This window comes from Macaca mulatta, chromosome X (genome assembly GCF_049350105.2).
Source record: "Macaca mulatta isolate MMU2019108-1 chromosome X, T2T-MMU8v2.0, whole genome shotgun sequence".
Classification (NCBI taxonomy): Eukaryota; Metazoa; Chordata; class Mammalia; order Primates; family Cercopithecidae; genus Macaca; species Macaca mulatta.
In genome coordinates, this window is record NC_133426.1 from 85,233,539 (window position 1) to 85,260,506 (window position 26,968).

Consider the following 26,968-nt stretch of genomic DNA (forward strand, 5'->3'; position numbering starts at 1 on the left):
AACCTTCTCCAACAGACTCAGCCCATGGTTAATTTATCTTCTTAATTTCCACACAATTTCACAGTAAATTATATACTATGCTATATTTTCTAACTATTTTATGAATAATTAACTTGTCACATAAACTGTAGACTCTTGGAGGATAGGAAATGTAGTTTTTGCTTCCCAATCCCAGCCTTCCCCCACAGCTTTGGAGAGATTTCTCATTGTTGTAGTTCATTAAGTATTTGTTAAATGATTAGTTTTCAAAACTGCATAGGAATACTCTGTAGATACATAATCAGACATGGAAATCTCTTGAAGGTATTTTGTCTAAAGCAATTTAATTTCACTAGTTCTAATTTGAAAATAATTGAGGTTCACAGTTCACTCTGTCCTTTATTTTTCCTTTTTGGATTCCACTAATGTTCTAGAAAGGACTGAAAGTTGTTTCAAAGGAAGAATGTTATAAGAAGATAATATAAATTAAAGTGGATAAAAATAATAATTAAAAAATTGGCAAAGACATAAAAATTGAGATATAATAAAAATGAATCCCACAAAGCACACCATAAAAAATCTCCACAGTTGCTACCAGTAGATTCTATGTTGGTTCAAGATTTTTAATCTGACTTTGTAAAAAGAGACACATGACCAATTATAAAGTCAGTATTCATAAAAATAAAATTTAATCATTTGCTTAGGAAAACACCTAGCTTCTCCTCATACTAAATCATATAGAGCTCTAGGGTTACCTAGGAAACACAATATATGGTAATAAATAACATCTTCAACAATAGCTATCACTCCTCATTTATTGATACTGTTAGAGAGAATTAAAAGCTTTTGAAGCACCAAATCATAAACTTTTCCCAGCCTATGGAAAACATAATTCATCATTTAAAGTAAACTTTGATGACATACATAAGAATAAGGGAAGAATTTAGAACTATTGGTAAAATAGTACAACTGCACTACTTTTAAAAATCTTATAATTAGGGTACTTATTACTTGGTTTTAGTTTACAATGATTTGTAGACCATAAGTCATATCTAGTAACAAAAAGACTTTCTTCTAAAAGTTAATTGGAGATGACTGTTAGGTTATCAGCTTGCTTTGTTTCTCCACAGATTTATTCATTATAATTGTATTAGTTTGTTTTCATGCTGCTGATAAAGACATACCTGAGACTGGCAAGAAAAATAGATTTAATTGAACGTAACAGTCCCACATGGCTGGGGAGGCCTCAAAATCATGGTGGGAGGCAAAATGCACTTCTTACATGGCGATGGCAAGAGAAAATGAGAAAGATGCAAAAGCAAAAACCTCTTATAAAACTATCAGATTTCATGAGACTTATTAAATTCCAGGAGAACAGTATGGAGGAAACTGCCCCCATGGTTCTAAAGATCTGCCATCACCTCCTTCCCACAACACGTGGGAATTATGGGAGTACAATTCAAGATGAGATTTGGGAGGGCATACAGAGCCAAACCATATCAATAATTAACACTTAAAATTTACCTAAGTTAAAATTTTTCTTCATTTCAATTGAGACACTGACTTCTGGTTTTATTTTTCTTCCCTTTTTAGAGTCAGTGACAGAAGAAGCTACTTGCGTGCAAGACAGAAATGAAGTAATCTGGCAGGCTTCCTACTCTCAATGTGAAGGTTTTGTCTGTGAAATAAAGCTGGGATGTGGTGATGGTAGCCAATTGTAAGAAAATGATTTCTTTTATTTCTGGATCCCAGGGTTTGCCTTCAAAGCTCAACAGGTCTGGAACTTTTTTGTTTGTTCATAGAAGAATCTTACCCTAGGAAAACTGGCTCACACTAACCATAGTGGGGAACAGAACTTCCAAATGGACTGAGATGTGTGTTGGTCTGTCAGTGTATTCTCTTTTCAGTAGAGATTCCAAGTCAGAAACCTAAATTAACAAAAGATAGGAGCTGAATAAACATTTGAAATCAAAATTAAGAAGCGGATTGCAAGGCTAAACTTGTTTCATTTGACATACATCAGCCAGGATGAGTACCCTCTCCCTTTGCCAGTCTTTACAAGTTATGACATTTCCGTCAATCATCCCAAGCTCTTAGTTTCCAATGCTGACAGCTTATCTTTCCCTTACATGCCAACAGGGGTTTGTGCTGCATTTTAAACCTTGTTTCTCAAAACTACTCTCAAACTTAGTTGACACTACAGTCCTCAAGTGTATGATCTTCCTGTATTCACACAATTTCAAAGGCCTCATATATGTTGCACATAAATACCAGAATTTTAGTACACTGGAGGGAGACCCTGTAATCAATAATGTTCATTTACTTATTCATGTATTCTTTGAACATTTGTTTATTCATTAATTCCCAGATGTATTCATTCAATAACAGTTCGTGAAAATGCCTTGTGCTGGACAAGTTGGGAATACAGCTATGAATCAGACATGATCTTTGCCCTCAAGCAGTGTGCAGTCCAGTAAACGGATAGTAAATACACAAAAATAATGAAACTATGTGTTAAATTGTGAGTCTAGAGACAAAGGGGTTGGGAGAGGGGCACTCCAAATGGAGGGAACATCTTAAGCTATGATACTTCTACTGTTTTTAATTTTGACTTGTATTTTTTAGGTTTCCTCAGCCTTTGCCCCTCAGGCTCGCACAAGCTGCAGCTTTCCTGTTACTAGGTAAACAATGTTTAGATTTGCCTGAAAATTTCATCTTACCATGGAACCTACTGGAATCAGTGAATATCTAGATATGCTGGTTTTCAAGGAAGGAGATAGGGTGAGGAAGGCTGTTATACAGCCATTGTGTTAGTACGCATAGCCTTTGACTCCCCGCTATTTTAATTTCTCTGCACCAATGAAATAAAAAAAAAGTTTGAGTAACGTCATTTGCTCAAGGGACTTACCTTTCATTTGTGCAAATAAGGTTTCTGTGGTGAGACACCAGATAAACTCAACTTCCTCTTTCAACAACAAATGTGTCAGTTATCAGCAGGATCCATGCCGCCAGAGTAAAGCTTTTTACCCTTTGCTCCCTGCAAAGAAACAAGAGTACTTATCCCAGCTAAACTCCAGGGTAAGTTAATGCCTAGCACCTGGGGATTGGTGGTTTCATGTGGGAAGATTGGTGTGATCATAAAGATCAGAACAGAGGTGTATGTGCGGCCAGTGTCTGTATTAAAATTGCCACTGGTTTCTCATCTCAGACGTCTTACAACAGGAGCAAAGATAATTACCGTTGAATTTGAACAGAGTCCAGAGTTAACGTTAATGCCATCAGTCTTCTTCATTATGCCAGGAGCATGGAGTCTGTGATGCAGCTCACTCTTTATGAGCGCTCTTTATAGAGTGGGACCAGAGAAGATGGCACAAAGTGGTAAGAAGAGTATATTCAGTGAGACTCATTGGGAGAACTTGACATATTCAGCCAATAAAAGTAAATTTAATTTTTTATGGTGTATAATTTATCTAGCTGCATAATGAAGAAAAATTTTTAGGTATAAAATCCTTGCTTTGGAAAATTTAGCTTTCAGAGATACTGAGACAAATAGTAGAAAGTAGGATAATAGATTCTGGGGGCTGAAAGGGCCTGTAGAGATCCAAATCCCTCACAATACAGTCAGGGTAACTGAGAGACAGTGAAGACACTTTGGTTCACTCAGCTTGTTAGTGGTATAGGTGGGTCTAGGACCTGTGTCTTTAAATTCATGTTCCCTTTCCCCTACAGCAGCTTGCATCTCCCAGAGAATACTGTAAATTTATTTGTGACCCTGTCATAGGAAAGGAGAAAATATCCCAGATGACTTCAGAGTCTGGTCAGAGTGGTTCCTTGATCCTTTGAAAGCTACTTTTTGACTGAAGTTCAGCCTTACTGGATAGCAGAGCCCATGAGTGAGGCACTCATTTTTTTCAGTTATTATTGCTATTACTCTGAATACTAGCACCTCTCTCCTTCTGAGATAAGATAACTAAATCAAAAGGAGACTTTCAGCTAAGGAATCCCTGAAGGGAGACTGTGCCAAATCAATTGGAACCAGGATAAGTCCAGATGGAATGATACCAGATTTGGCTGTGCTTTCCAGGGGAGTAGGCTCAGTTCCAAGAATCCTGAAAGTGAGAATATTTTTATTTCAGTTGTTCAAATGGATGTGTGGAGTCATTATGATGTCTATTAATTGGAGAATCTATCTCTTAGCAATTGCAGCACAGTAAAATTAATCACTTATGAAAGTAGATGACATGCAGGTATACTGAGGTGGAAAATGGTGTAAACTGTAGTCAGAATCAGATCACACATTTGGTTCAATTGTTTTTGCAATAGTTCCTGTTGAACACAGATTCTCTGGCCAAATGCAGTTTATTTTGGGGCTCAACTGGGAAAGTTGTAGAGTTCAAGTTGTACAGACTACTCAAATCTGAAGACACCAAATGAATAAACACATTTCTGGGTTGTTTTAGTTTGAAGTAAGTGAGTTGAGGTTTCAAAAGACAGGCCAGCCTGCTGGGCTTGGTGGCTCACGTTGTAATTCCAGCACTTTGGGAGGCCGAGACAGGTGGATCACCTGAGGTCAGGAATTCGAGACCAGCCTGGTCAACATGGCAAAACCCCATCTCTACTAAAAAATACAAAAATTAGCTGGGCGCGGTGGCAGGCGCCTATAATCCCAGCTACTGGGCAGGATGAGGCAGGAGAATCGCTTGAACCCGGGAGGTGAAGGTTGCAGTGAGCTGAGATTCTGCCATTGTGCTCCAGCCTGGGAGACAGAGCAAGACTCTGTCTCAAAAAAAAAAAAAAAAAAAAAAAAAAAAAAAAAAAAAAAAAAAAGGGGCCAGCCTATCTATACTATAGCTCTCTGTAATGGCTCAAGCAAAGAGAACAGAGCTGTTTATAGTAAAATGAGACTTTCTAAAAGTTCTCAAAGTCATGGCAATGGCTTCCTGGGGGTCTATGATTTATTTTAAAAGCTTTTGGCAAAAAGGTTTATTTATTCTTCAGATCAGTATATTTTGTGGGGAAGTTTTCTCCTAGTATCAATTCATATACATCACAGGTAGAGTGATAAAATAGATATATCAATACACAAGGAGTCAGAAGTCTATGTTATAGTTCAAGTTCTGCCAATGACTGGTGTGGCTTTTGGTGAGTTATTTCATTTCTGTGGGTCTCAATAATCTCGTCTATTATAATGGGAAAGGGCTTGGAATAGATGGTTTCTAATTTCCTTCCTAGTAATCCAATGATTTGATTTAGACTGTTAGATACTTACGAAGAGTTAGATGTTATGGAGTGGTGAATAATGGAATCTTAATAGGGAAATCTATCTAGAGAGGACATTCTGGAAGTGTAGTTCAGATCTCCAAGAGAACTGAGTATCCTTTCCCAATTGGCATTATATTTCTTTCAGGTAATGTCATCATGAGAGCTTCAACTTTTAGACCACAGGCAAATGCTTTGTAAGCAATTTCCCTTTTTAAAAAATGAGAAAATGCAAGAAAAAAGATAAAACTTTCTGAAATCTGATTTCCACAGTGACAATGACACTCAATCAGCATTTCTCAATCTTTTAAAACCAAGGTTCCCTTTGAGAAACATAAACATTTCACTACAAGGTTACTGTGAACTTGCCTTCCTAGGAACCAGACCCTGGACTTGTAGAAAAATCTGCTCCAGCACATTGACATTTTCCAAGTACTAAATGCCCAACAGCTAAGAAGATTTTGTAGATCTGTACTTTCACAGTTTTTATTGTAGAAAAAATAATGACATTTTTTATTTTGTTTTCCAAATACATTTGTTATAATAAGGAATATGTTTTTTCAAGTAACACTTATTTTCTACCCTTTCACTTTAAAAATTACCGCTCTAGATATTCTAGTCCTCTGCTACAACTACACTTCTTAGGGGGTTTTCTAAATTAAGAAATGTATAGGATCCAACCAAAGGCCCTTGGAGATGACTCTGTGTACAAATAAATAGGAAATGAACTCACATTTATTTAATGCTTACTGGGTATCAGACATGAAAATAGGTACTTTTACACACATTTTCTTTTTTTAATTTTTATTTCAGTATTTTCTTGAACTACAAGTGTTTATTCTGTTGCATGGATAAATTATATAGCAGTAAATTCTGAGATTTTTAGTGTACCCATCACCCAAGTAGTGTACATTGTACCCAATGTGTAATACTTATATGCCTAGCCTGTCTCACACTCCCCCTTCTGAGTCTCTAGATTCCATTATATCACTCTGTATACCTTTGCATAATCGTAGCTTATCTGTCACTTATAAGTGGGAACATCTTTTTTTTATTATTATTTTTCACTCTTGTGTTATTTTACTTAGAATAGTGGACTCCAGCTCCATCCAAGTTACTGCAAAATACATTACTGCGATCCTTTTTATGGCAGAGGAGTATTCCATAGTATATATATACCACGTTTACTTTATCCACTCGTTAGTCAATTGGCACATAGATTCATTACACATCTTTGCAATTGTGATTAGTAGGATTGCTGTATCAAATGGTAGATTTACTTGTAGCTCTTTAAGGAATCTCCATACTGTTTTCTATAGAAATTGTATTAATTTACATTCCCACCAGCAGGGTAGAAGCATTTTCTTTTATCCACATACATACCAGCATCTATTTTTCTTGACTTTTTAATAATAGCCATTTGCAGTAAGGTGCTGTTTTATTCTGGATTTAATTTGCATTTATCTGATGATTAGTGATGTCGAGCATTTTTTCATGTTTGTTGGCCATTTGTATATCTTCTTTTGAGGAATCTCTATTTATGTCCTTTGAGCACTTTATAATGAGATTATTTCTTTTTCTATTGCTGACTTGTTTGAGTTCCTTGTAGATTCTAGTTTCTAGTCCTTTGTCAGATGCATAGTCTGCAAATATTTTCTCCCATTCTGGGGGTTTTCTGTTTACTCAGATTATTATTTTCACACACATTTTTCTTTAATGTTTAAAACAAATTATGTGGCAGAAACTATTCTAATTTTACAAAAGAGGAAACTGAAGCCCGGGGATATGAAGTGAATTGTTTCAGGCCAGAGAGCCAACAACTGAGACATGATATGATACCAGGTCTTCCCAAAGAACATGATTATTTCCACCCATAAAATGCTGCAACAACTGCAAAAATGATATCTAATTAGGCCACCTTCCTAAATGATTGAAAATCCAATGCAGATTCATGCGTAAAAGTTCAGATTCAAACTTTAAGTTGTTGCTTGGTAGTGGTCATAATTGCTTTAATTCATTTTAAGGATAAAAATAATTTTCACTTCCCCTAACAGAGGAAAATGTCTATACTTGCAGAATGTGTCCAAATTTGTGTGTTTTGTATGTCAAACAGGCTTATTTGGAGTTGATATAGATTTATTCAGGAAACAGCAGAGTTTCCAATTCTAGCTGCTACCCTTTGGTTCTGGTTGTAAGCGGCTGAATGAAGAACACCGGGGTCATGGAGATCAGATAGTTTTGGATAATTCATGTGAAATTTAGTGGTTAAAAATAAAAGAAAAATGTAAGATGAGGCAAAGCAAGTTAAGTTCCCAGATGACATTTAAAAGTTGTCCTCTAGAGAGTGGGAGGGGCCCCCATCAGCAACTTTTTTTTCTGTTTAATTATTTCTTCTCCTCCCAGGATGACAAGCCCACAGACAGGCCTCAGCATCAAGTAAAATGGAGAAGTAAATTTGATAAACATGTTTACTTAGTGGTGCCAGTGACTTACTGATGAGTGGTGAAAAGACGGGGAAGATTGAGAGCGAAGATTTATGGAGTTGGTACCAGCTGCATAAGTGGCAGCATCGCAGTGGTGATGGTATTAGTTAGGGGCAGGGTTCGGAGGGGGAATGCTCATGAAATCATGCCAAATGAGAGCTAGAAGGGAGTTAAAGGTCATCTAGTTTAAATCATATTATTTTAATAATGAGGAATTGAAACTCACAGAAGGGAAAGAGCATATCAGAGCAGCACAAAGAGTATTTAAATATTACCAATATCCAAGTATCTTAGCTACAAATCCAGTACACTTTTCTAAAAATTCTACTGCTTTTGAGTCTTCTCTATCTTACAGCAAGTCTTGTCCTACTCAGATCATTCCTGTTGTAAAGAAATTCTTCCAGTACTTCTATCTGCAGATTTGTTATAATTTGAATTCATAAGCACAACTCCATAAAGAACGTTAGTTTTGATATAACCCTATCCTGACACCTTGTGGGCGGCAATTTGCCTTATATGCATAGTGTGTATACATAAAACTGCTAGAACTAGAACCGAAAACAATAGCTTTTTTTTTTTTAATCTCCGAGGAACAGTCTTATCCACAGAAATACCACTTTCAAATATGTTTCTGTCCATATAATAAGTTATTCAGTTAAAAATAACTTCAGCTTTCTGTGCTTATGAAAAGCCTTATTACAGTTAAAATCGTAATAACTCTGACTTGCAGAAAGTCACTTACTCCTGCTGAGACTCCATTTTCTAATCTGTAAAGGATTATAGTAATAATTAACTCAGAATTCTTACAAAGATTAGAGGTAACATGTGAATAGCACTTAGCTAGTTACTGACAGGATGTGGAAATTTCTTCACTGGGACTTAGAAAACTAATATAAATTCTGATGCCATAATAATATAAGCTCACTTTGGCTGTAACTTTGTGAAAAGCACAACGCTGAGCTAGTTGGTTGGAAAGAGCAGCTGCTTTGGGGTAGATGGTACTAGTATCTAGTAAGGTTTTGGACTCAGCTCCAATGAATCACATTTAAAGACCTGCCACACATTTGTATTGTGAGAAAACATTTAGTTATTTCCACAAAATAAAGTTTTCAGTGACCAAATTCCTAATTAAGCTTAAGGGAAAGCTGGATTGCCTGCTTTTAAGCTCTTAGGTGTTCAGATTTCTTAGACCAAAACGTTATTATTCTTGCTTTGACCACATTTTCTTCAGTAGCAGAAAGGAGAAAGATTATGGCTGTAGTTTGGGAGAGTGGTTCATGGGAGAGACTTTACAAGCAAAAATGCCTAAGGTTCTGTTAATATGTGCCTATGCTCTGTAGTCTTACCTTCTCACAGTGCAGCCTACAAATTCAGTAGGAGTTTGAAGAAGAGGGGAGTGAGAGTAGGGTTGCCTGATGTAAGGAAAAAATGGGAGTTGAGATGTGATATTGAGACAGAAGTAAAGTATTGACCTCTGAATTGGGCTCCAGGTAAAAAAGGAATATGATGAAGTTTTAGTCATAACATTGTGCCATTTTTATTATCAGGAATATCTTTAGAGACAACTTTGATCTTTGTTTTTCTTTCCATTTTTTTTTTCTTCAACTTTTATTTTAAGTCTAGGGATACATGTGCAGGATGTGCAGGGTTGTGACAGAGGTAAATGTGTGTCATGGTCATTTGCTGAAATCATCCCATCACCTAATTATTCAGCCTAGCATCCATTAGCTATTCTTCCTGATGCTCTCTGTCACCAAACAGCCCCCAACAGACTCCAATGTTTGTTGTTTCTCACCATGTGTCCATGTGTTCTCATAATTCAGCTCCCATTTATAAGTGAGAACATATGGTGTTTGGTTTTCAATTCCTGCATTAGATTGCTGAGGATAATGACTTCCAACTCCATCCATGTCCCTGCAAAGGAAATGATCTCATTCTTTTTATGGCTGTATAGTATTTAGAGACACACTTTGTAAGTGAATCCTGTTATTTCAGAGATGGTGGGTGATTTTTCTGCTTTTCTTATTAGATTCAAACTCTATGCTGGTCATTCCCTTCAGGATTTGGCACTCACCAACAGACCCTTCTTTCAAGTGAAAAGGCATCTCTTTTAATGGTGATGACCTTTGGAATAGGAAGCATGTACCCTGGACAGAGCACTTCAAACCAGAGGTACCAAGAGTAATTATATCTGTAAGACTGGCATTGGAGGCACTGGGAATTCTATTCTCACCTCTTTCTGGTTAATTCACAACCACAGAAGTACTGACTGAAGTGAGGCTGTGGGGATATGTATTCCACCTTGAAGTGCATTAAGGAATGGATATAGGGTGAGGAAAAGAAAAAAACTGGTGTAAACAACTATTGATAGAAGGGCAGGAAGGCAACAAAGAGCTAGAATAAGGTGCGTAGACAAGAAAATTACTTTGGGAGTTGGAGAAACTTGATGACAAAGATCTAGCTAAGAGTGTAGAAAACCACGATTTTCTAGGAGTGAAAGGGAACAATCAATGAAAGAGAATCCTGAGGGAGGTAAGAAGAGTGTGATAATTCATCTTGAGTAACAGGAAGGACAGCTGTGTTGGGAAGTAAGAAGATTGCAGCTATAAAGAAAATTATGTGTGTTGGGAAAGGACAATAGATGAAGCTGATTTCTTCTCACCTAATAATCTCAATTTACTCTCTGAGCTAAGGGCAAAACAAATAGTCTTCTGAGAAAAGTGGAGGATTGGGAGCAGGAGAAAGAAGAAGAAGCTTTAGCAGAATAGTAAAGGAGCTGATTAGCCACCATGAGAATAGGAGAAGATACTAATCAGGTTCATGCAAAAAGAGAGTAGAGGAAAATAATCTTAGACTGGAGATCATTAATTTCTACTTGTGCCATTTCAAATACACAATAGTATTTTAATGGGATAATTGAGACACTTGGATAGTAAGAAAGAAAATGTGTTGTGGACTTAACCTGGGATTAGGACCTTGCCAGGCTCGTGCAGCAGAAGAATGAAGAACAAAGAAGTTGAGTATTCTTGTGTAAGAGTGGATAATTTGGCCAACTATTTAATCTGGGTTAGACACAGGAGAAAACAAGGTGAGGGGTGATGCTATGTGAGACTAGGAGAAATTGAAACATTTAGATATTGAAGGTTTCTGGAAATGTATGGTGCAAGTTAGTATAGCACAATTTGTAGTGAAGCTCAGTCATTATGTTAGAGAAAGAAAACCATTTGAAGAGTTAGGAATTGAGGGTTGGCAGATAGTACAACATTGAAAAATACTGGAATAAGAAATAGGTGAATGGATTTTTTTGTTTGTTTGTTTTGTTTTGTTTTGATTTTTACTTATTATTTTTTATTATTATACTTTAAGTTCTAGGGTACATGTGCATAACGTGCATGTTTGTTACATATGTATACTTGTGCCATGTTGCTGTGCTGCACCCATCAACTCGTCAGCACCCATCAACTCGTCATTTACATCAGGTATAACTCCCAATGCAATCCCTCCCCCCTCCCCCCTCCCCATGATAGGCCCCAGTGTGTGATGTTCCCCTTCCCGAGTCCAAGTGATCTCATTGTTCAGTTCGCACCTATGAGTGAGAACATGCGGTGTTTGGTTTTCTGTTCTTGTGATAGTTTGCTGAGAAGGATGGTTTCCAGCTGCATCCATGTCCCTACAAAGGACACAAACTCATCCATTTTTATGGCTGCATAGGATTCCACGGTGTATATGTGCCACATTTTCTTAATCCAGTCTGTCACTGATGGACATTTGGGTTGATTCCAAGTCTTTGCTATTGTGAATAGTGCTGCAATAAACATACGTGTGCATGTGTCTTTATAGCAGCATGATTTATAATCCTTTGGGTATATCCCCAGTAATGGGATGGCTGGGTCATATGGTACATCTAGTTCTAGATCCTTGAGGAATCGTCATACTGTTTTCCATAATGGTTGAACTAGTTTACAATCCCACCAACAGTGTAAAAGTGTTCCTATTTCTCCACATCCTCTCCAGCACCTGTTGTTTCCTGACTTTTTAATGATCGCCATTCTAACTGGTGTGAGATGGTATCTCATTGTGGTTTTGATTTGCATTTCTCTGATGGCCAGTGATGATGACCATTTTTTCATGTGTCTGTTGGCTGTATGAATGTCTTCTTTTGAGAACTGTCTGTTCATATCCTTTGCCCACTTTTTGATGGGGTTGTTTGTTTTTTTCTTGTAAATTTGTTTGAGTTCTTTGTAGGTTCTGGATATTAGCCCTTTGTCAGATGAGTAGATTGCAAAAATTTTCTCCCATTCTGTAGGTTGCCTGTTCACTCTGATGGTAGTTTCTTTTGCTGAGCAGAAGCTCTTTAGTTTAATGAGATCCCATTTGTCAATTTTGGCTTTTGCTGCCGTTGCTTTTGGTGTTTTAGACATGAAGTCTTTGCCCATGCCTATGTCCTGAATGTCACTACCTAGGTTTTCCTCTACGGTTTTTATGGTATTAGGTCTAACATTTAAGTCTCTAATCCATCTTGAATTAATTTTCGTATAAGGAGTAAGGAAAAGATCCAGTTTCAGCTTTCTACTTATGGCTAGCCAATTTTCCCAGCACCATTTATTAAATAGGGAATCCTTTCCCCATTTCTTGTTTCTCTCAGGTTTGTCAAAGATCACATGGCTGTAGATGTGTGGTATTATTTCTGAGGACTCTGTTCTGTTCCATTGGTCTATATCTCTGTTTTGGTACCAGTACCATGCTGTTTTGGTTACTGTAGCCTTGTAGTATAGTTTGAAGTCAGGTAGCGTGATGCCTCCAGCTTTGTTCTTTTGACTTAGGATTATCTTGGAGATGCGGGCTCTTTTTTGGTTCCATATGAACTTTAAAGCAGTTTTTTCCAATTCTGTGAAGAAACTCATTGGTAGCTTGATAGGGATGGCATTGAATCTATAAATAACCTTGGGCAGTATGGCCATTTTCATGATATTGATTCTTCCTATCCATGAGCATGGTATGTTCTTCCATTTGTTTGTGTCCTCTTTTATTTCACTGAGCAGTGGTTTGTAGTTCTCCTTGAAGAGGTCCTTTACATCCCTTGTAAGTTGGATTCCTAGGTATTTGATTCTCTTTGAAGCAATTGTGAATGGAAGTTCATTCCTGATTTGGCTCTCTGTTTGTCTGTTACTGGTGTATAAAAATGCTTGTGATTTTTGCACATTGATTTTGTATCCTGAGACTTTGCTGAAGTTGCTTATCAGCTTAAGGAGATTTTGGGCTGAGACAATGGGGTTTTCTAAATATACAATCATGTCATCTGCAAACAGCGACAATTTGACTTCTTCTTTTCCTAACTGAATACCCTTGATTTCTTTCTCTTGCCTGATTGCCCTAGCCAGAACTTCCAACACAATGTTGAATAGGAGTGGTGAGAGAGGGCATCCCTGTCTTGTGCCAGTTTTCAAAGGGAATGCTTTCAGTTTTTGCCCATTCAGTATGATATTGGCTGTGGGTTTGTCATAAATAGCTCTTATTATTTTGAGGTACCTTCCATCAATATCGAATTTATTGAGCGTTTTTAGCATGAAGGGCTGTTGAATTTTGTCAAAAGCCTTTTCTGCATCTATTGAGATAATCATGTGGTTCTTGTCTTTGGTTCTGTTTATATGCTGGATTATTCAGATTATCAGCAGAAGTGAATGCTCTTATTTGCTGCATATGAAGTTGCTTTGGAAAAGTGCAAAACTGCGATACCTTTTTTTAACATGTTTTATAAATGAAATCATCTTTGACTCCTCAAGCAGTCTTGAAAATTGCTCAATTCCATATCTGATTTTTACTTTAAATTCTAATATAATAAGGTGACCAACTATTCCCTTTGCTTTGGACTGTCACAGGTTTAGCACTGAAAATACTATGTCCCAAAAAAACCCTCAGTCACAGGCAAACCTCAACTGTTGGTCTTCCTATATACTCCCAAAGCGATTTGGATTCCCTGTGTCCCATTTCTTCAATTTATCTTCCACATGGTTGCCAGCGTGACCTTTCTATTTTTTATTTATTCATTTTTAAAGTATTATTTATTTTTGAGACAGGGTTTTTCTCTGTCACCCAGGCTGGAGTGTAGTGGTGCAATCTCAACTCACTGCAACATCTGCCTCCCTGGCTCAAGCAATCCTCCCACCTCAGCCTCCCGAGTGGCTGGGACCACATAGACGTGCCACCGCACCCAACTAATTTTTATATTTTTTTGTAGAGATGAAGTTTCGCCATGTTACCCAGGCTGGTCTCAAACTCCTGAGCTCAAGCGATCCACCCACCTGGGCATCCTAATGTGTTGGGTTTATAGGTGTGAGCCACCACACCCCGCCAGCAGCCCGACCTTTCTAAAACACAAGTATGGTGATATCGCATCTCTTTACAGAATCCTTCAATGATTCCTCGTGAAGTGCATTAAAAATCTTTCATGACCTAATCCCATCTACCTTTATAGTCTCTTTTCCCTTCTACTACCTTTCTTGACTCATACCTCCCATTCCACCCTCTCCACTATGTTATCCTATTCACCATCTGGGATAGAATTATTATTATTTCTTTCAATATATCATTCATTTTTATATTTTGTGACCCTTGGATGTTATTTATCCATCGCTGGAAATCTTTCTCATCGTTTCTTCTCCAAAATCCTACCCATTCCTCAAACTACTTATTAAAAAATTGACTTCCAGTCTTTCTGTTCTATGCAGACTTTACTTCTGCTTCCACAGAAATGTCTTTGTTACCTCTTTCATGAAATGTTTCTGAAATCTGTTATGGTTAGTTAACTTATGACTATCCCATGTGACTGTAAATTTATTGAAGGCAACAACCATGTATTATTTTTCTCTGGTATTTCCCATTCCACTCCATCATCCTTTGCCATTAGCATATAGGACACCCACATAGCAGAACTTCTACTTGGATGAAATCACAAACTGTTAAGATTCAGATGAAATATATTGATAATAACCAGTAAAAACGGTCATGTTTATGGAGAATTTTTGAAGAGATGGAACTTGACCTCAGCTTTGAAAGGTTGCTAGGATTTAGAAAGAACAATGGATACTTCAGACAAAGTGAGATTAACTTTATCTCTTCCCCAACCACCATCTTCATTTTTCTCTCCATCGTGGCAGAAAACGGGAACAGGGTTGGAGAGAAAAATAAAGATGGTGGTGAGGGAAGAGATAAAGTTAAAATTTACCTCACTTTTCCTGAGTTATCCATTGTTCTATTTAAATCCTATATATTATCTTTAGCAGCTAAAATCGGACTGGTATCTCTCCTACTTAATTCATAGGAATGATGCTGTGCCAACATGAGGGATTCTCATCACCTGTGCCATTCACTTCAATTGTTGCTATTCACTGATTGTGATGTTAGAGATTTTTAAATGTTACCCCTGTGGGGATATAGGCTTTTAGCCTTCTCAAGGTTTGCTACAAAATCACTGGCATGAGGCAGATTGATTAATATGAGATAAAGAATACAAATTTATTTAAAGTATATACACAGGAGCCTTCAGAATGAAGACTCAATTTCCCGATAGGTAAGAAAAGCTTATATACTATCTTGAAATTACAGAATAGATGTAGACTCAGAGTATTTTCAAAAACAGTTTTTAGTGGCAAGACAAGTTATTGGAGGAAGAGAGTGAGAGGCTTGGTGACAGAGTTGGCCTTGTTGTAGATGAAACCTCTGTCAGAGAGAATAGATGGTAAATGTTTCTTTCCTGACTTTTAAAGATGTCAGACTCAATCTCTCCTGGATCTGAGAAAAGCATAGAATGGGAGAGGCATAGCTACATTAGTGGAGATTCTTTGCAGATGCAAATTTTCCCCACCTCAGTCTGTGAGCCCTGAGGCAATCATTTCAAAATATTTTAAGTAAATATATTTTAAGGTAAAATATTTTTATTTCCTTCACCTTTAAAAGACAAGAAGTTTCTCAGGGACACAGATCATTGTGGATGATTCTATATTCTCCATAGAATCTAGCAAATAGTTAATAGGATGAGGCTTATTGAATATATGCTGATTGAGTGTGGGCTTTAAAGCAGCCAAAGTCCTCAAAAAGCCATGGAAAAAAGTAAATAGAATTATTTCCCTTTATGTTTTCTTTTCAAGTGTAGAGAGTTTTAGTGACTATATGATGCAGCCTCCTCACTCCCATTTCAGGTCCCATGTGTAGGTGGATAGCAAGTCATTTTCTGATTTCCTTCACAGAATGACAACCAACCAAAATAAAAGGTTGAGATAACTATGAAAGCAAATCATAAAACTGTCCTTTACCTGAGGTCCAGATAATAGTGTTGATGATACCCTGAGATCTTGGATTGTGCTGGTTTCTACCCATAGGGTATGTCTGACCACCTGTGATTTCTAAATGATTTATTTTCTCTTTTCTCAGGCCTCTACAGGTATTGCTTTACTGAGGTCAAAAGAATAGGTGCAGGGAATATTGATAGGAGCAGCCCAAGTCAGAAGAAAACATTTTAGGGAAATAGTAGGCATCAGAAATGTATTAGTTGATATATCAAGGTTTTTAATTTGTGCTTAATACTTCTAAACAGAAACTTTGAACTACTGTGTAAGCAGTTCAGTTCAATTATACTTTTTATAGGTTCTTTGAATGCTTACTAGGCTAGGTCCTGGCCATATGGTGATGAACAAAGGAGATCTTTTTGTGGCACTGATGAACTTAACAGCACACTGAGAGTAATAACCAATAAACAAATAAAAAAAAAACCCAAATTGCAAATGTTGATACTACAAAGAGAAAGAGCAGAGAGTGTGAGAGTGTGTAATGATGTATAGGATTACCTAGATCGAGTGGGTGGTTAAGGTCTCTCAGACCCACAGACTGAGGTTAAAAGGAACCAGACATGTGAATTTTGTGATGTCAGCACAACTTACTTAACCTCTTTGAGTCTCAATTTTCTCATTTGCAATGTGGAAATAATCATAGGGCTCCTGCGAGGATGAATGAGATAATGAATAAGGTGTTTAACCTGTAAATAAAAGGCAACCCGAAATAAGTGGTAGTTATACTTAATGTTAAACATGGTATGGAGAATGAACTTTTGGGGAAGGACTGGAATGCAAACAGTTTAGTAAGGGAGCTGTTGCAATAGTCAATAGGGTTGATGACAGCAGCCTGTATTAGGATGGTGACAGTAGAGGTGGAGATAGATTAGAGATGATTTTACATGGAAGGAAGAATTACCTGGGTTTTCTGGGTTTTTTATTGTCTATGGGAGGAAATATAGTGGCAAAGGTCAGAATTACTCCCTAATTTCCAGCTTGAGTGTCTGGGAGGGGAGTGAGGGCACTGACTGAAAAGGGAAGCACAGACTCAGGAATGAATCACCAATCCCACATCCCTATGAGAGAGGAACCAAGAATATGTCCAGATTGGAGGGGAGACAAATTGGCAGCACAAAGGGAGCAAACTGCCCTCAAATAGGCAACAATAGAGCCAGACTCGTAGATAGACAGAGAGAGGAAGAGAAAGACACACACACACACACACACACACACACACACACACACACACACACACAGAGAGAGAGAGAGAGAGAGAGAGAGAGACGTTAAGAGAGAGAGATGGAGTGAGGGAACAGAGAGGAGTATACTCTGATTTTAGTCCTTCCATCCAGGATTTTCTTGTTAGTCGCTCCTTAGCTTCTTCTTTCTTATATTTCAGAAATGATACAATTGTCCACAGCAAGCTAAATGTTCTCTCCAAGAGAGTCTATGTTTCTGCTCAACCCCAAATAAATACCTTCTGCCTCTCCTCATCATGGGGATTTTACATCTAATGGTCACTAAGAAGATCTGGGGCGGGGGGAAAAAAAACCCTTCTTACCTTCCCTTTAGCCTGAAGCAAAAAAGAGGTTTTTGGAAACAAGCCATGCAAATCTCTAAGCTCACAATGAACTGTGAATTGCAGAGACATAAGAACCCACATTTAAAAAAAGAAAAGAAAAAAAAAGGTGTGAACTTGACCTCTAGCTTGCTGTTCTGGTGTAATTGGGCTCTGCTGTTTAGCAGGAAGATGTGAACAGAACGTGCCTGTTTTGTAAGTGAAACTTTCTACACCCAGTGAAGCTAAAACAAACAGCCATTTCTTTTAAGTGCAAAAGTGGAAGTATGACTGCAGGGGAGTATGGTTATGAACAGTTCTTAGTTCCTGAAATTGTAATGCACTGATGGATCTTTCTTTGCTCTCTCACAGCCTGTGTGTGGACAATAGTTGATAGTAGAAGCAGTGCCAACACTAAAATCAAAGTAGGTGGTTCCTACTATGGGATTAGAATGGTTCTGCCACAATATGCTCTTCACATGTCACAGTGAAATTGAAATAATGTCTTTTGTAGCAACATGGATGGAGTTGGAGGCCATTATTCTAAGTGAAGTAACACAAGAGTGGAAAACCAAAAACCAGGTATTCTCACTTATAAGTGGGAGCTAAGCTATGAGCATGCAAAGGCATGTGGAGTAATAGTTAAGATAGCCGAATTCTACTAAGTAGTCCCTCCTAGTCAGGGAGAGGAAAGTGGCATAGTGGAAATACCACAGGCTTCAGAACAAGCCAGGAATGATGGTAAATCCTATCTTTACCCTTTTTCTAGCTTTGCTACTGCCTGTGAAGCTCAGTTTTTTCATCTAGATCATAGGGTGATAATAGTTCCTACATTTTAGGACAGTTGTGAAAATTAAATTAAATTAAATAATACACTTGAAAACTTCCATTACAGATTGTGGGATACATCCTTGATGGTCACAATACGATAATTATTTCCTGCCTTTCCACTTGTGAGAGTCCCTTCCACCCTCCATTCTAAGTAACACATACATAAGCAAGATGACTGCATGACTATTTAAGACGTATCACAAATAAGAGGACAAATAGGGAGAAGGAATAAAACAGGGGGAAAAGCAAAAGAATAATTTACAGTAAGAGCAGCTCATAACATCCACACTCCTTTATCTGTGAATTCATCACTTGAGGTTATGTTTTTGTTAGCACAACTCTATTTTCTGGAGCAGGACGTAACATGACATAGGAAGACAATCTGTTACTTATGGGGAGAATCTAAAACCAGGTTATTCTTTTGTTTTTTGTAAACTTACTTCAAACAAAACAAAATAAAAACAATAAACAACAGAAACCCTTCCTCTTCTGAGAAACAACCTCAGTACATTGGTTTTTTTCCACTTCTAGCTCGAAATACAGTAAACATTACTGCAATATGCACAGAAGGTATGTTTGTGAACTTTGTCATGGGGAGAAGAATAAAGATGAGGGGAAGGGTGTAAATGGAGGCAAGGCCCCTTGTCCTTCCATTTCAAGTCTCAGATCTTCCATTAACAGCTGTGTGGCCATAATAAACTCCTCTCTCTGGGCCTTGCTTCTTTCTGTATTATGTGGAGAGTGAATTTGATGATTTCCAAAGGTCCTCCCCAGTCTGAAATTCTACAAGATAGTTAAAGCAAAATGAGTAGTCTGTGGCTCTCTTACCATTCTTATCTGCAGGCGATCAGCATAATTCCATGTCCAGCCTCTGATAATCTCTAAAGATTACTCTACTCTCTCTATACCTTAATATAACACATAATAAAAACCATACTAAATCATAAAATATGATTAAGGAAGTCCAAAAACGAAAGAATCTCTTCATAACGATTACTTTAATGAATAAAGAAAGCATTACATTTTAAACTGTCTTCAAAAATGGTTTCAAAGTCCTTCTTTTGCTAGTGTCCAAAGCAGTGTTCATTGTGACTGTTGGATAATTTGTCATGTGAATGTTACCACACAAGTACAGGATTCTACTTAGAGGTAGAATTGGCGTTTTCCCCTCCAAGACTATACAAAGGAAAATACTCTATTTCAGCTTCTAAGTTCATGTATTATTAAAACTTTTTATGTAAATTTGGATACCCAAGCCTAGGGAGAAAGACAAACTGCAGGATAACCTAGAGTCACAAGTTATTATGATAGAATAATGAGGTCACACTCTCAGGTCTTGAAAATCAGCCAGGACACTGACAATGCAGGATTAAGGAGGCAGGACCATTTTTCAAGTGCTGGGGCTCCAAGATAAGAAGCCAGGACCCAATGAGCAAAATGGCAGACAAAGGACAGGCATGGGAACCTAAAATGTGAGGCTAAATTTCTACTATGGCAATTGGGAGTGAGCAGTATTTAATCTAACCAGGGCTTTGGACAAAACAAATTTGGAGGCAAAATAAATATACTCGAATTATACGCTGTTTTTGCTGTGATCAGAATAAAAGATTTAATATTTCAAGACATTTTTACCTGCAAAATACAACTTAGAGAATCTCCGGTGGGGGGCAGTTGTGGGACAATTTTATGGTTTCTAAACTGTTACATTGGGTGACTTTGGATCAGTACTGTATTTTCCTTGAGCCTCTAATTCTTTATATGTAAACAGGTCTCTTCTAATTCTAATAGTCTGTGCCTCTTCACCAAGAGAGATCTCGGTGTTAACTAAAGGACTAATTAACCATTATATTCTTTATTTTGTTTTACTTTGGGCAGGAACCATAAATCCATGGCTTACCTTGACAAATATACTGAAATATTCAAGATGGGTAGCAACAGTACCAGCACTGCTGAGATTAACTGTAATGTCACTAATGTGAAATTTCAATACTCCCTTTATGCAACCACCTATATCCTCATATTCATTCCTGGTCTTCTGGCTAACAGTGCAGCCTTGTGGGTTCTGTGCCGCTTCATCAGCAAGAAAAATAAAGCCATCATTTTCATGATCAACCTCTCTGTGGCTGACCTTGCTCACGTACTATCTTTACCCCTCCGGATTTACTATTACATCAGCCACCACTGGCCTTTCCAGAGAGGACTTTGCCTGCTCTGCTTCTACTTGAAGTATCTCAACATGTATGCCAGCATTTGTTTCCTGACGTGCATCAGTCTTCAAAGGTGCTTTTTTCTCCTCAAGCCCTTCAGGGCCAGAGACTGGAAGCGTAGGTACGATGTGGGCATCAGTGCTGCCATTTGGATCATTGTGGGGACTGCCTGTTTGCCATTTCCCATCCTGAGAAGCACAGACTTAAACAACAACAAGTCCTGCTTTGCTGATCTTGGATACAAGCAAATGAATGCAGTTGCATTGGTCGGGATGATTACAGTTGCTGAGCTTGCAGGATTTGTGATCCCCGTGATCATCATTGCATGGTGTACCTGGAAAACTACTATATCCTTGAGACAGCCACCAATGGCTTTCCAAGGGATCAGTGAGAGGCAGAAAGCACTGCGGATGGTGTTCATGTGTGCTGCAGTCTTCTTCATCTGCTTCACTCCCTATCATATTAACTTTATTTTTTACACCATGGTAAAGGAAACCATCATTAGCAGTTGTCCCATTGTCCGAATTGCACTGTATTTCCACCCCTTTTGCCTGTGCCTTGCAAGTCTCTGCTGCCTTCTGGATCCAATTCTTTATTACTTTATGGCTTCAGAGTTTCGTGACCAACTCTCCCGCCATGGCAGTTCTGTGACCCGCTCCCGCCTCATGAGCAAGGAGAGTGGTTCATCAATGATTGGCTAAAATTAAGATATCTCTTTAATTATGACTTTGTTTACCTACATTCCTTGTATTTTTCCCAAAGGCCAGAGTTGAAAACCAATTTCTTTAATTGAACCTTGTGAAGAACAGAAATAAGTACTTTTTGTGTGATATTCACAGTCAACAGAGGTGTGATGGTGAAGGCAGAGTGTGAAAAATGTGAGAGAGGAAGAGAAAATAGATTTACCTGATTCTGCTTTGAAATTCAAGCCACTTTCTTATTTAAGAAATCTAGATCAAATTTTTACAGATGTAAATAAAAGTTGAATTTTTTACCTTAAATTTTTTTCAATAAGTAAGTTATTGTTAATAATGCACAGTAAATATGTGAGTTTGTCCTAGCATGTAAAAAAAATAGCTTTCATATAAAGACCTTAAATTCTGAGTGAGAGTAAAAATGTCTAGTCCTTCTAACGATAAATTTTTCTAACAGGCAAGACAGTGTGAAGAATTCAAGCAACATGTACATAAATTTCAGGACCACAAGCCTGTTACTAAAGAAAAGGCACGGAAATTCATTCATTCCTTGAAAATGTGTTGGGTGCCTATTGTGCTCTGGGTTGTCATTTTGTTAGGTAGTTTCTTTTTTTTCATAAGTTATTGGGGTACAGGTGGTATTTGGTTACATTAAGTTCTTTAGTGGTGATTTGTGAGATTTTGGTGCAGCCATTACCCGAGCAGTATACACTGCATCACATTTGTAGTCTTCTATCTCTCATCCCCTTCCCACTATTGCACACATAATATCTCATCTTGCCCTCCTAATAAACCTGTGGAAATTGCCAATACAAATGAATAAATGGAACTTCAGAGAGGTTAAGCAATTTGCCTCAGGATCAACAGTGGTTAGCCAAAATTGGTCCAGTGTAATACACCATATATGCTTATGTTATTCCCTTCTTTTTGTTGTTACATTTATCAGGTCTATACTAAATTACCCTTCAATGATGAAGACACACACTAAAGCTAAGCCACATGAGATCAAGTCCATTTCAACATGGTTTACCTGGAATTCTCCAAAAAATCTGTGGGTTGTGGATTTGGCACGTCAAGCTTCAGATTGCAAGGTCTTAAGTGGTAAAGAGATGCGTTGTCCTAATACCGTTCCAAGGTAGAGAATCCTGATGATAAGGAGTATAGGAAACTCAAGTAGTTCATTATTTCTAAAAATAAATGTATATTTTAAGGCATGCTAAAAGTCCTACAAACCGCATAAGTAGGTGAAAAAAGAAACTCTATAGGGTGATAAACAGTCTATAAAACCTGGAAATTTGTGTGGAGTTCACCTAAGCTCACTTTTCCTAAATATAACTATATAAAATTGTAAACGAATTTGTTTTTTAGAAACTTTTAAGAAGATTTCTGTGAGCATAATTGACAATATCTGCATTAGAAGCAGAAAGTATTATCCATCATAAATATGAGAAAAGTATATGTCCTCTTTCTGACAATCTTTTTATCTTATTTTTTTCAAATGCTATGGGTGTTGTTTCAGCACCATTTTAAAAAATTTGAATACAAACAATCCCTCAGCTTATCAGGTTGAATTTTATGAAGCTCGCTTCATCACTCTTATCTTTTATGTCTGCAATATAAATAGTATAGACATTTGGTGTGAAGGGAGTAGAAAGGAAGTAGTAGTTCTGAGAGTATTCATTTGAACAGAGTGACTATGGAAGAATGAATAGCAAAAAAAGGAGAATTTTTTTAAAAAGATCTCTCACTGGGAAAATAAAGAGTTATGCATTTACAAAGTAATTAAACTGGTTTTCCTTGTATTTTATTAATCCGAATCTAATGGCACTTCCTTAGGAGGGTTTTCAGATGTGCTTGTAGTTAATGGCAACATTATTGGAATGACTACATAGACAGTCCTACTCTGAGGATATGACTTTGGAAGAAACCCTTTTGGAACTACACATCCTGCTATGTCTGTGGAGAAATGGAACCACAATTCTCAAGAGTCACACTTCATATTCCCTGCTTTCAGGTGGTTGACAAAAGGTAGTTCTTCAAGCACAGGATTTATGGAATAGTGGGCAAATTAAACAGCATGCTTTTTATTTTGACTACCATTTAAGTGGAATCTTTGAGATTTTTTTGACATGTGAATCTCTAATGTGGTGAGAGAGAAAAACATAAAAACATTCAAGCAATCGACAATTGGTTCTTTAACTTTAAAGGGGATGTCTTACATAATGCCAAAGGAAAATGTGACAGGGCTTCAGCTGATGACATAGCAGTGCAAGAAATCAGTGAAATTGCTTTAAGGTATTACAATAAACAACAATTTTAACAGTTATTCCTATGCTTGTCACAAGCACATAATTTGAGACAAACAAGACATCAAAACATACATCCTTGAATTAGTTTTTCAAAAAGTCAACACTGAAGCTAAACATTGCCCCCAAATCTCTGCAAGGCACTTATCAAAATCCACATAGAACCCATTCAGTATCTCATAACACTGATGAAAGACTGTTTAAACTTCTGATAGTTTTGGTAAAAATGGGAAGGAATTCAGCAAAAATGGGAGAAATATAATCTTTGCAGTAATTTATATGACCTTAAATGCCATTTATGCATGACTGGATATGCTGTTTCTCTTTACATTTTAAAATAGCTTAGAGTGTTATTGGTTAGCTGGACATGGTGGTGCGCACCTGTAGTCCCAGCTACTTGGGAGGTTTAGGCAGGAGAATCACTTGAACCCAGGACATGGAGGTTGCAGTTAGCTGAGATTGTGCCACTGACTGTGCTTCAGCCTGGGTGACAGAGGAAGAAAAAAAAAAAAAAAGCACTGTTATTAGATTGTTTGTAACTCAAAGAATAAAGGCTTCAGGGATGAATTTCCCCATTCTCTATGCTGTGCTTATTTCATATTGCATGTCTGTATCAAAACATCTCATAAAACCCAGAAATATATACACCTACTATGTACCCACAAAAATTAAAAATACAAAAGCTTTAAATACTACCACAGAGTATAGGTATAACATTTGCCGCTGATCAAATGAATTACCCTTATAAAATATGTGTTCTGAAGACTGTACTAGTAGTACCAGCTTCTGCTTCCTGTGAGGCCCTCAGGAAGCTTATAATTATAATGGAAGGTGAATGGAAGGCAGGCATGTGACATGGTGAGAGAGGGAGCAAGAGAGAGTGAAGAAAAAGTGCCACACTCTTTTAAACAAACATCTTGCGTGAAATTGTAGAGTGAGAACTCACTCATTACCTTGAAGACAGAACCAAGTCATTCATGAGGGATCTGCTCCCATGAACCAAACACTTCCCCATAGGCCCACCTGCACTATTAGAGGTCACATTTCAGCATGAGTTTTAAGGAGGATGAAACATTTAAACCATATCAGCAATAAATATAGAGGAAGAGTAAGCCTTCTTATTGGAAACCCTTCTGTGTTAAGGGTGGAAAGAGAAAAAAAGCTAAGGAGTGCCTAGAACTGAATACGAGAGCTTGGCTAGAAATATAGAAAGGAGCAGTAATTAACAAGACTGTAAAAGTTAGATATTAAGAATATGGAGGACCTTGAATGTCAGGTATATAATTTGTACTTTTCTGTGGTGGGGTGAGGCAAGATGGATCACAAAAATTGTGGAGATAAAAAAGCTTATACAGATCTTATATAGAAACAATGATATGACATAATAACAGGGGCAAAAGTTTGTTGGCAAGTAAACACTATTGTTTACTCATTCATTCTGAGATTTCGACTATCTAGATAATTTCACAGACATACACATGAATAATAAGAAACGTACAACAGGAATAGCTATCATTTATTCAATCCAACCATGTGAGGGGAACTTTACATGGATCATCATATTTAATTTTCTTTTTTTTCTTTCTTTTCTTTTCTTTTCTTTCTTCTTTCTTTCTTTCTTTCTTTCTTTCTTGCTTGCTTGCTTGCTTGCTTGCTTTCCTTTCTTTCTTTTCTTTTCTTTTCTTTTCTTTTCTTTTCTTTTCTTTTCTTTTCTTTTCCTTTTTTTTTTTTTTGACAGAGTCTTGCTCTGTCGCCCATGCTGGAGGCTGGATGCAGTGGCACGATCTTGTCTCACTACAACCTCTACCTCCCAGGCTCAAGCAATTCTCCTGCCTCAGACTCCCAAGTAGCTGGAACTACAGGCAAGCACCACCACACCTGTCTACTTTCTTTTTTTTTTTTTATTTTCAGTAGAGACAGGGTCTCACTTTGTTGACCAGGCTGGTCTCAAACTGCTGAACTCAGGTGATCTGCCCACCTCAGCCTCCCAAAGTACTGGGATTACAGGCATGGGCCACCACGCCTGGCCAGATGGTCATATTGATTTTTTTAAAAACAACTCCATGAGGTAGATACTGTAATTAACTCCAATTTCCAGATGAAAAACAAGTACAGATAGGTTCAGTAACTTGTTCGAGAATATACAGCTAATAAATGACAAGGTCAGATTTTTTTTTTTTCACAGTCTCACTCTGTTGCCTAGGCTGAAGTGCAGTGGAATGATTTGACTCACTGCAACCTCCGCCTCCCAGGTTCAAGCGATTCTTATACCTCAGCCTCCCAAGCAGCTGGGATTATAGGTGCCTGCCACGATGGCCAACTAATTTTTGTATTTTTAGCAGAGATGGGGTTTCACCATGTTGGCCAGGCTGGTCTCGAACTCCTGACCTCAGGTAATCCACACGCCTCGGCATCCCAAAGTGATGGGATTACAGGTGTGAGCCCCGTGCTCAGCCAAGTTCAGGATTTTTAACTCTAAAAATCAAAATTAAGAACTCACATGTTTAACACGGTATTACTGGCCTATATATTACTATAATACAATGAATTTCATGGGAAATGTTCATATTTTTAAGATGCTCTTCCCTTGTATTCAAAACAACTATGCAATTAAAATGTTGTGAAGGGGCAGAGCAAGATGGCAGAATAGGAACCGCTCCAGTCTCCAACTGCCAGCACGAGCCACACAGAAGACAGGTGATTTCTGCATTTTCAACTGAGGTGCTGGGTTTATCTCACTAGGGAGTGCCTGACAATCAGTGCTGGTCAGCTGCTGCAGCCCCACCAGCAAGGGCTGAAGCAGAGTGAGGCATCGCCTCACCTGGGAAGCGCAAGGGGGAAGGGAATCCCTTTTCCTAGCCAGGGGAACTGAGACACACAACACCTGGAAAATCAGGTAACTCCCACCCCAATACTGCGCTCTACCAAGGACCTTAGCAAACGGGCACACCAGGAGACTATATCCCACACCTGGCTGGGAGGGTCCCACGCCCATGGAGCCTCCCTCACTGCTAGCACAACAGTCTGCAATCTCCAGGCAAGGCAGCAGCAAGGCTGGGGAAGGGGAGTCCGCCATTACTGAGGCTTAAGTAGGTAAACAAAGCGGCTGGGAAGCTCAAACTGGGTGGAGCTCACAGCAGCTCAAGGAGTCCTGCATGTCTCTGTACACTACACCTCTGGGGACAGGGCACAGCTAAACAACAACAAAAACAACAACAACAAAAATGCAGCTGAAACCTCTGCAGACACAAGCAACTCTGTCTGACAGATTTGAAGAGAGCAGTGGATCTCCCAACATGGAGGTTGAGATCTGAGAACAGAGA

At 38.0% G+C, this 26,968-nt stretch overlaps 1 protein-coding gene and 1 long non-coding RNA gene across 6 annotated transcripts; one reads left to right on the forward strand and one right to left on the reverse strand.

Annotated features, from left to right (window-relative positions):
• The first annotated feature begins 2,906 nt into the window (after nucleotides 1–2,906).
• On the forward strand, nucleotides 2,907–23,121 carry P2RY10 (P2Y receptor family member 10). 5 transcript variants are annotated; one of them, XM_077987841.1, is made up of 4 exons: nucleotides 2,907–3,057; nucleotides 3,280–3,357; nucleotides 5,387–5,435; nucleotides 20,313–23,121. In XM_077987841.1, the coding sequence occupies exons 2-4, from the start codon at nucleotides 3,312–3,314 to the stop codon at nucleotides 21,343–21,345; spliced, it is 1,128 nt and encodes a 375-aa protein (XP_077843967.1). In that variant the 5' UTR covers nucleotides 2,907–3,057; nucleotides 3,280–3,311; the 3' UTR covers nucleotides 21,346–23,121.
• Nucleotides 22,056–26,322, reverse strand: LOC144338778 (uncharacterized). Its single transcript, XR_013413157.1, has 2 exons — nucleotides 26,027–26,322; nucleotides 22,056–25,597 (listed from the first exon to the last, which is right to left on the reverse strand). It is a non-coding gene; the product is annotated as an uncharacterized LOC144338778 (long non-coding RNA).
• Nucleotides 26,323–26,968: the final 646 nt, after the last annotated feature.

Bases quoted from the DNA above. Each gene is read 5' to 3' on its own strand.
- P2RY10 (XM_077987841.1), top strand. From the start codon at position 3,312: ATGAGCGCTCTTTATAGAGTGGGACCAGAGAAGATGGCACAAAGTG. The intron at 3,358-5,386 runs GTAAGAAGAGTA...TATTTCTTTCAG, and splicing joins AGAGAAGATGGCACAAAGTG to GTAATGTCATCATGAGAGCT. The intron at 5,436-20,312 runs GTAAGCAATTTC...TACTTTGGGCAG, and splicing joins AGACCACAGGCAAATGCTTT to GAACCATAAATCCATGGCTT.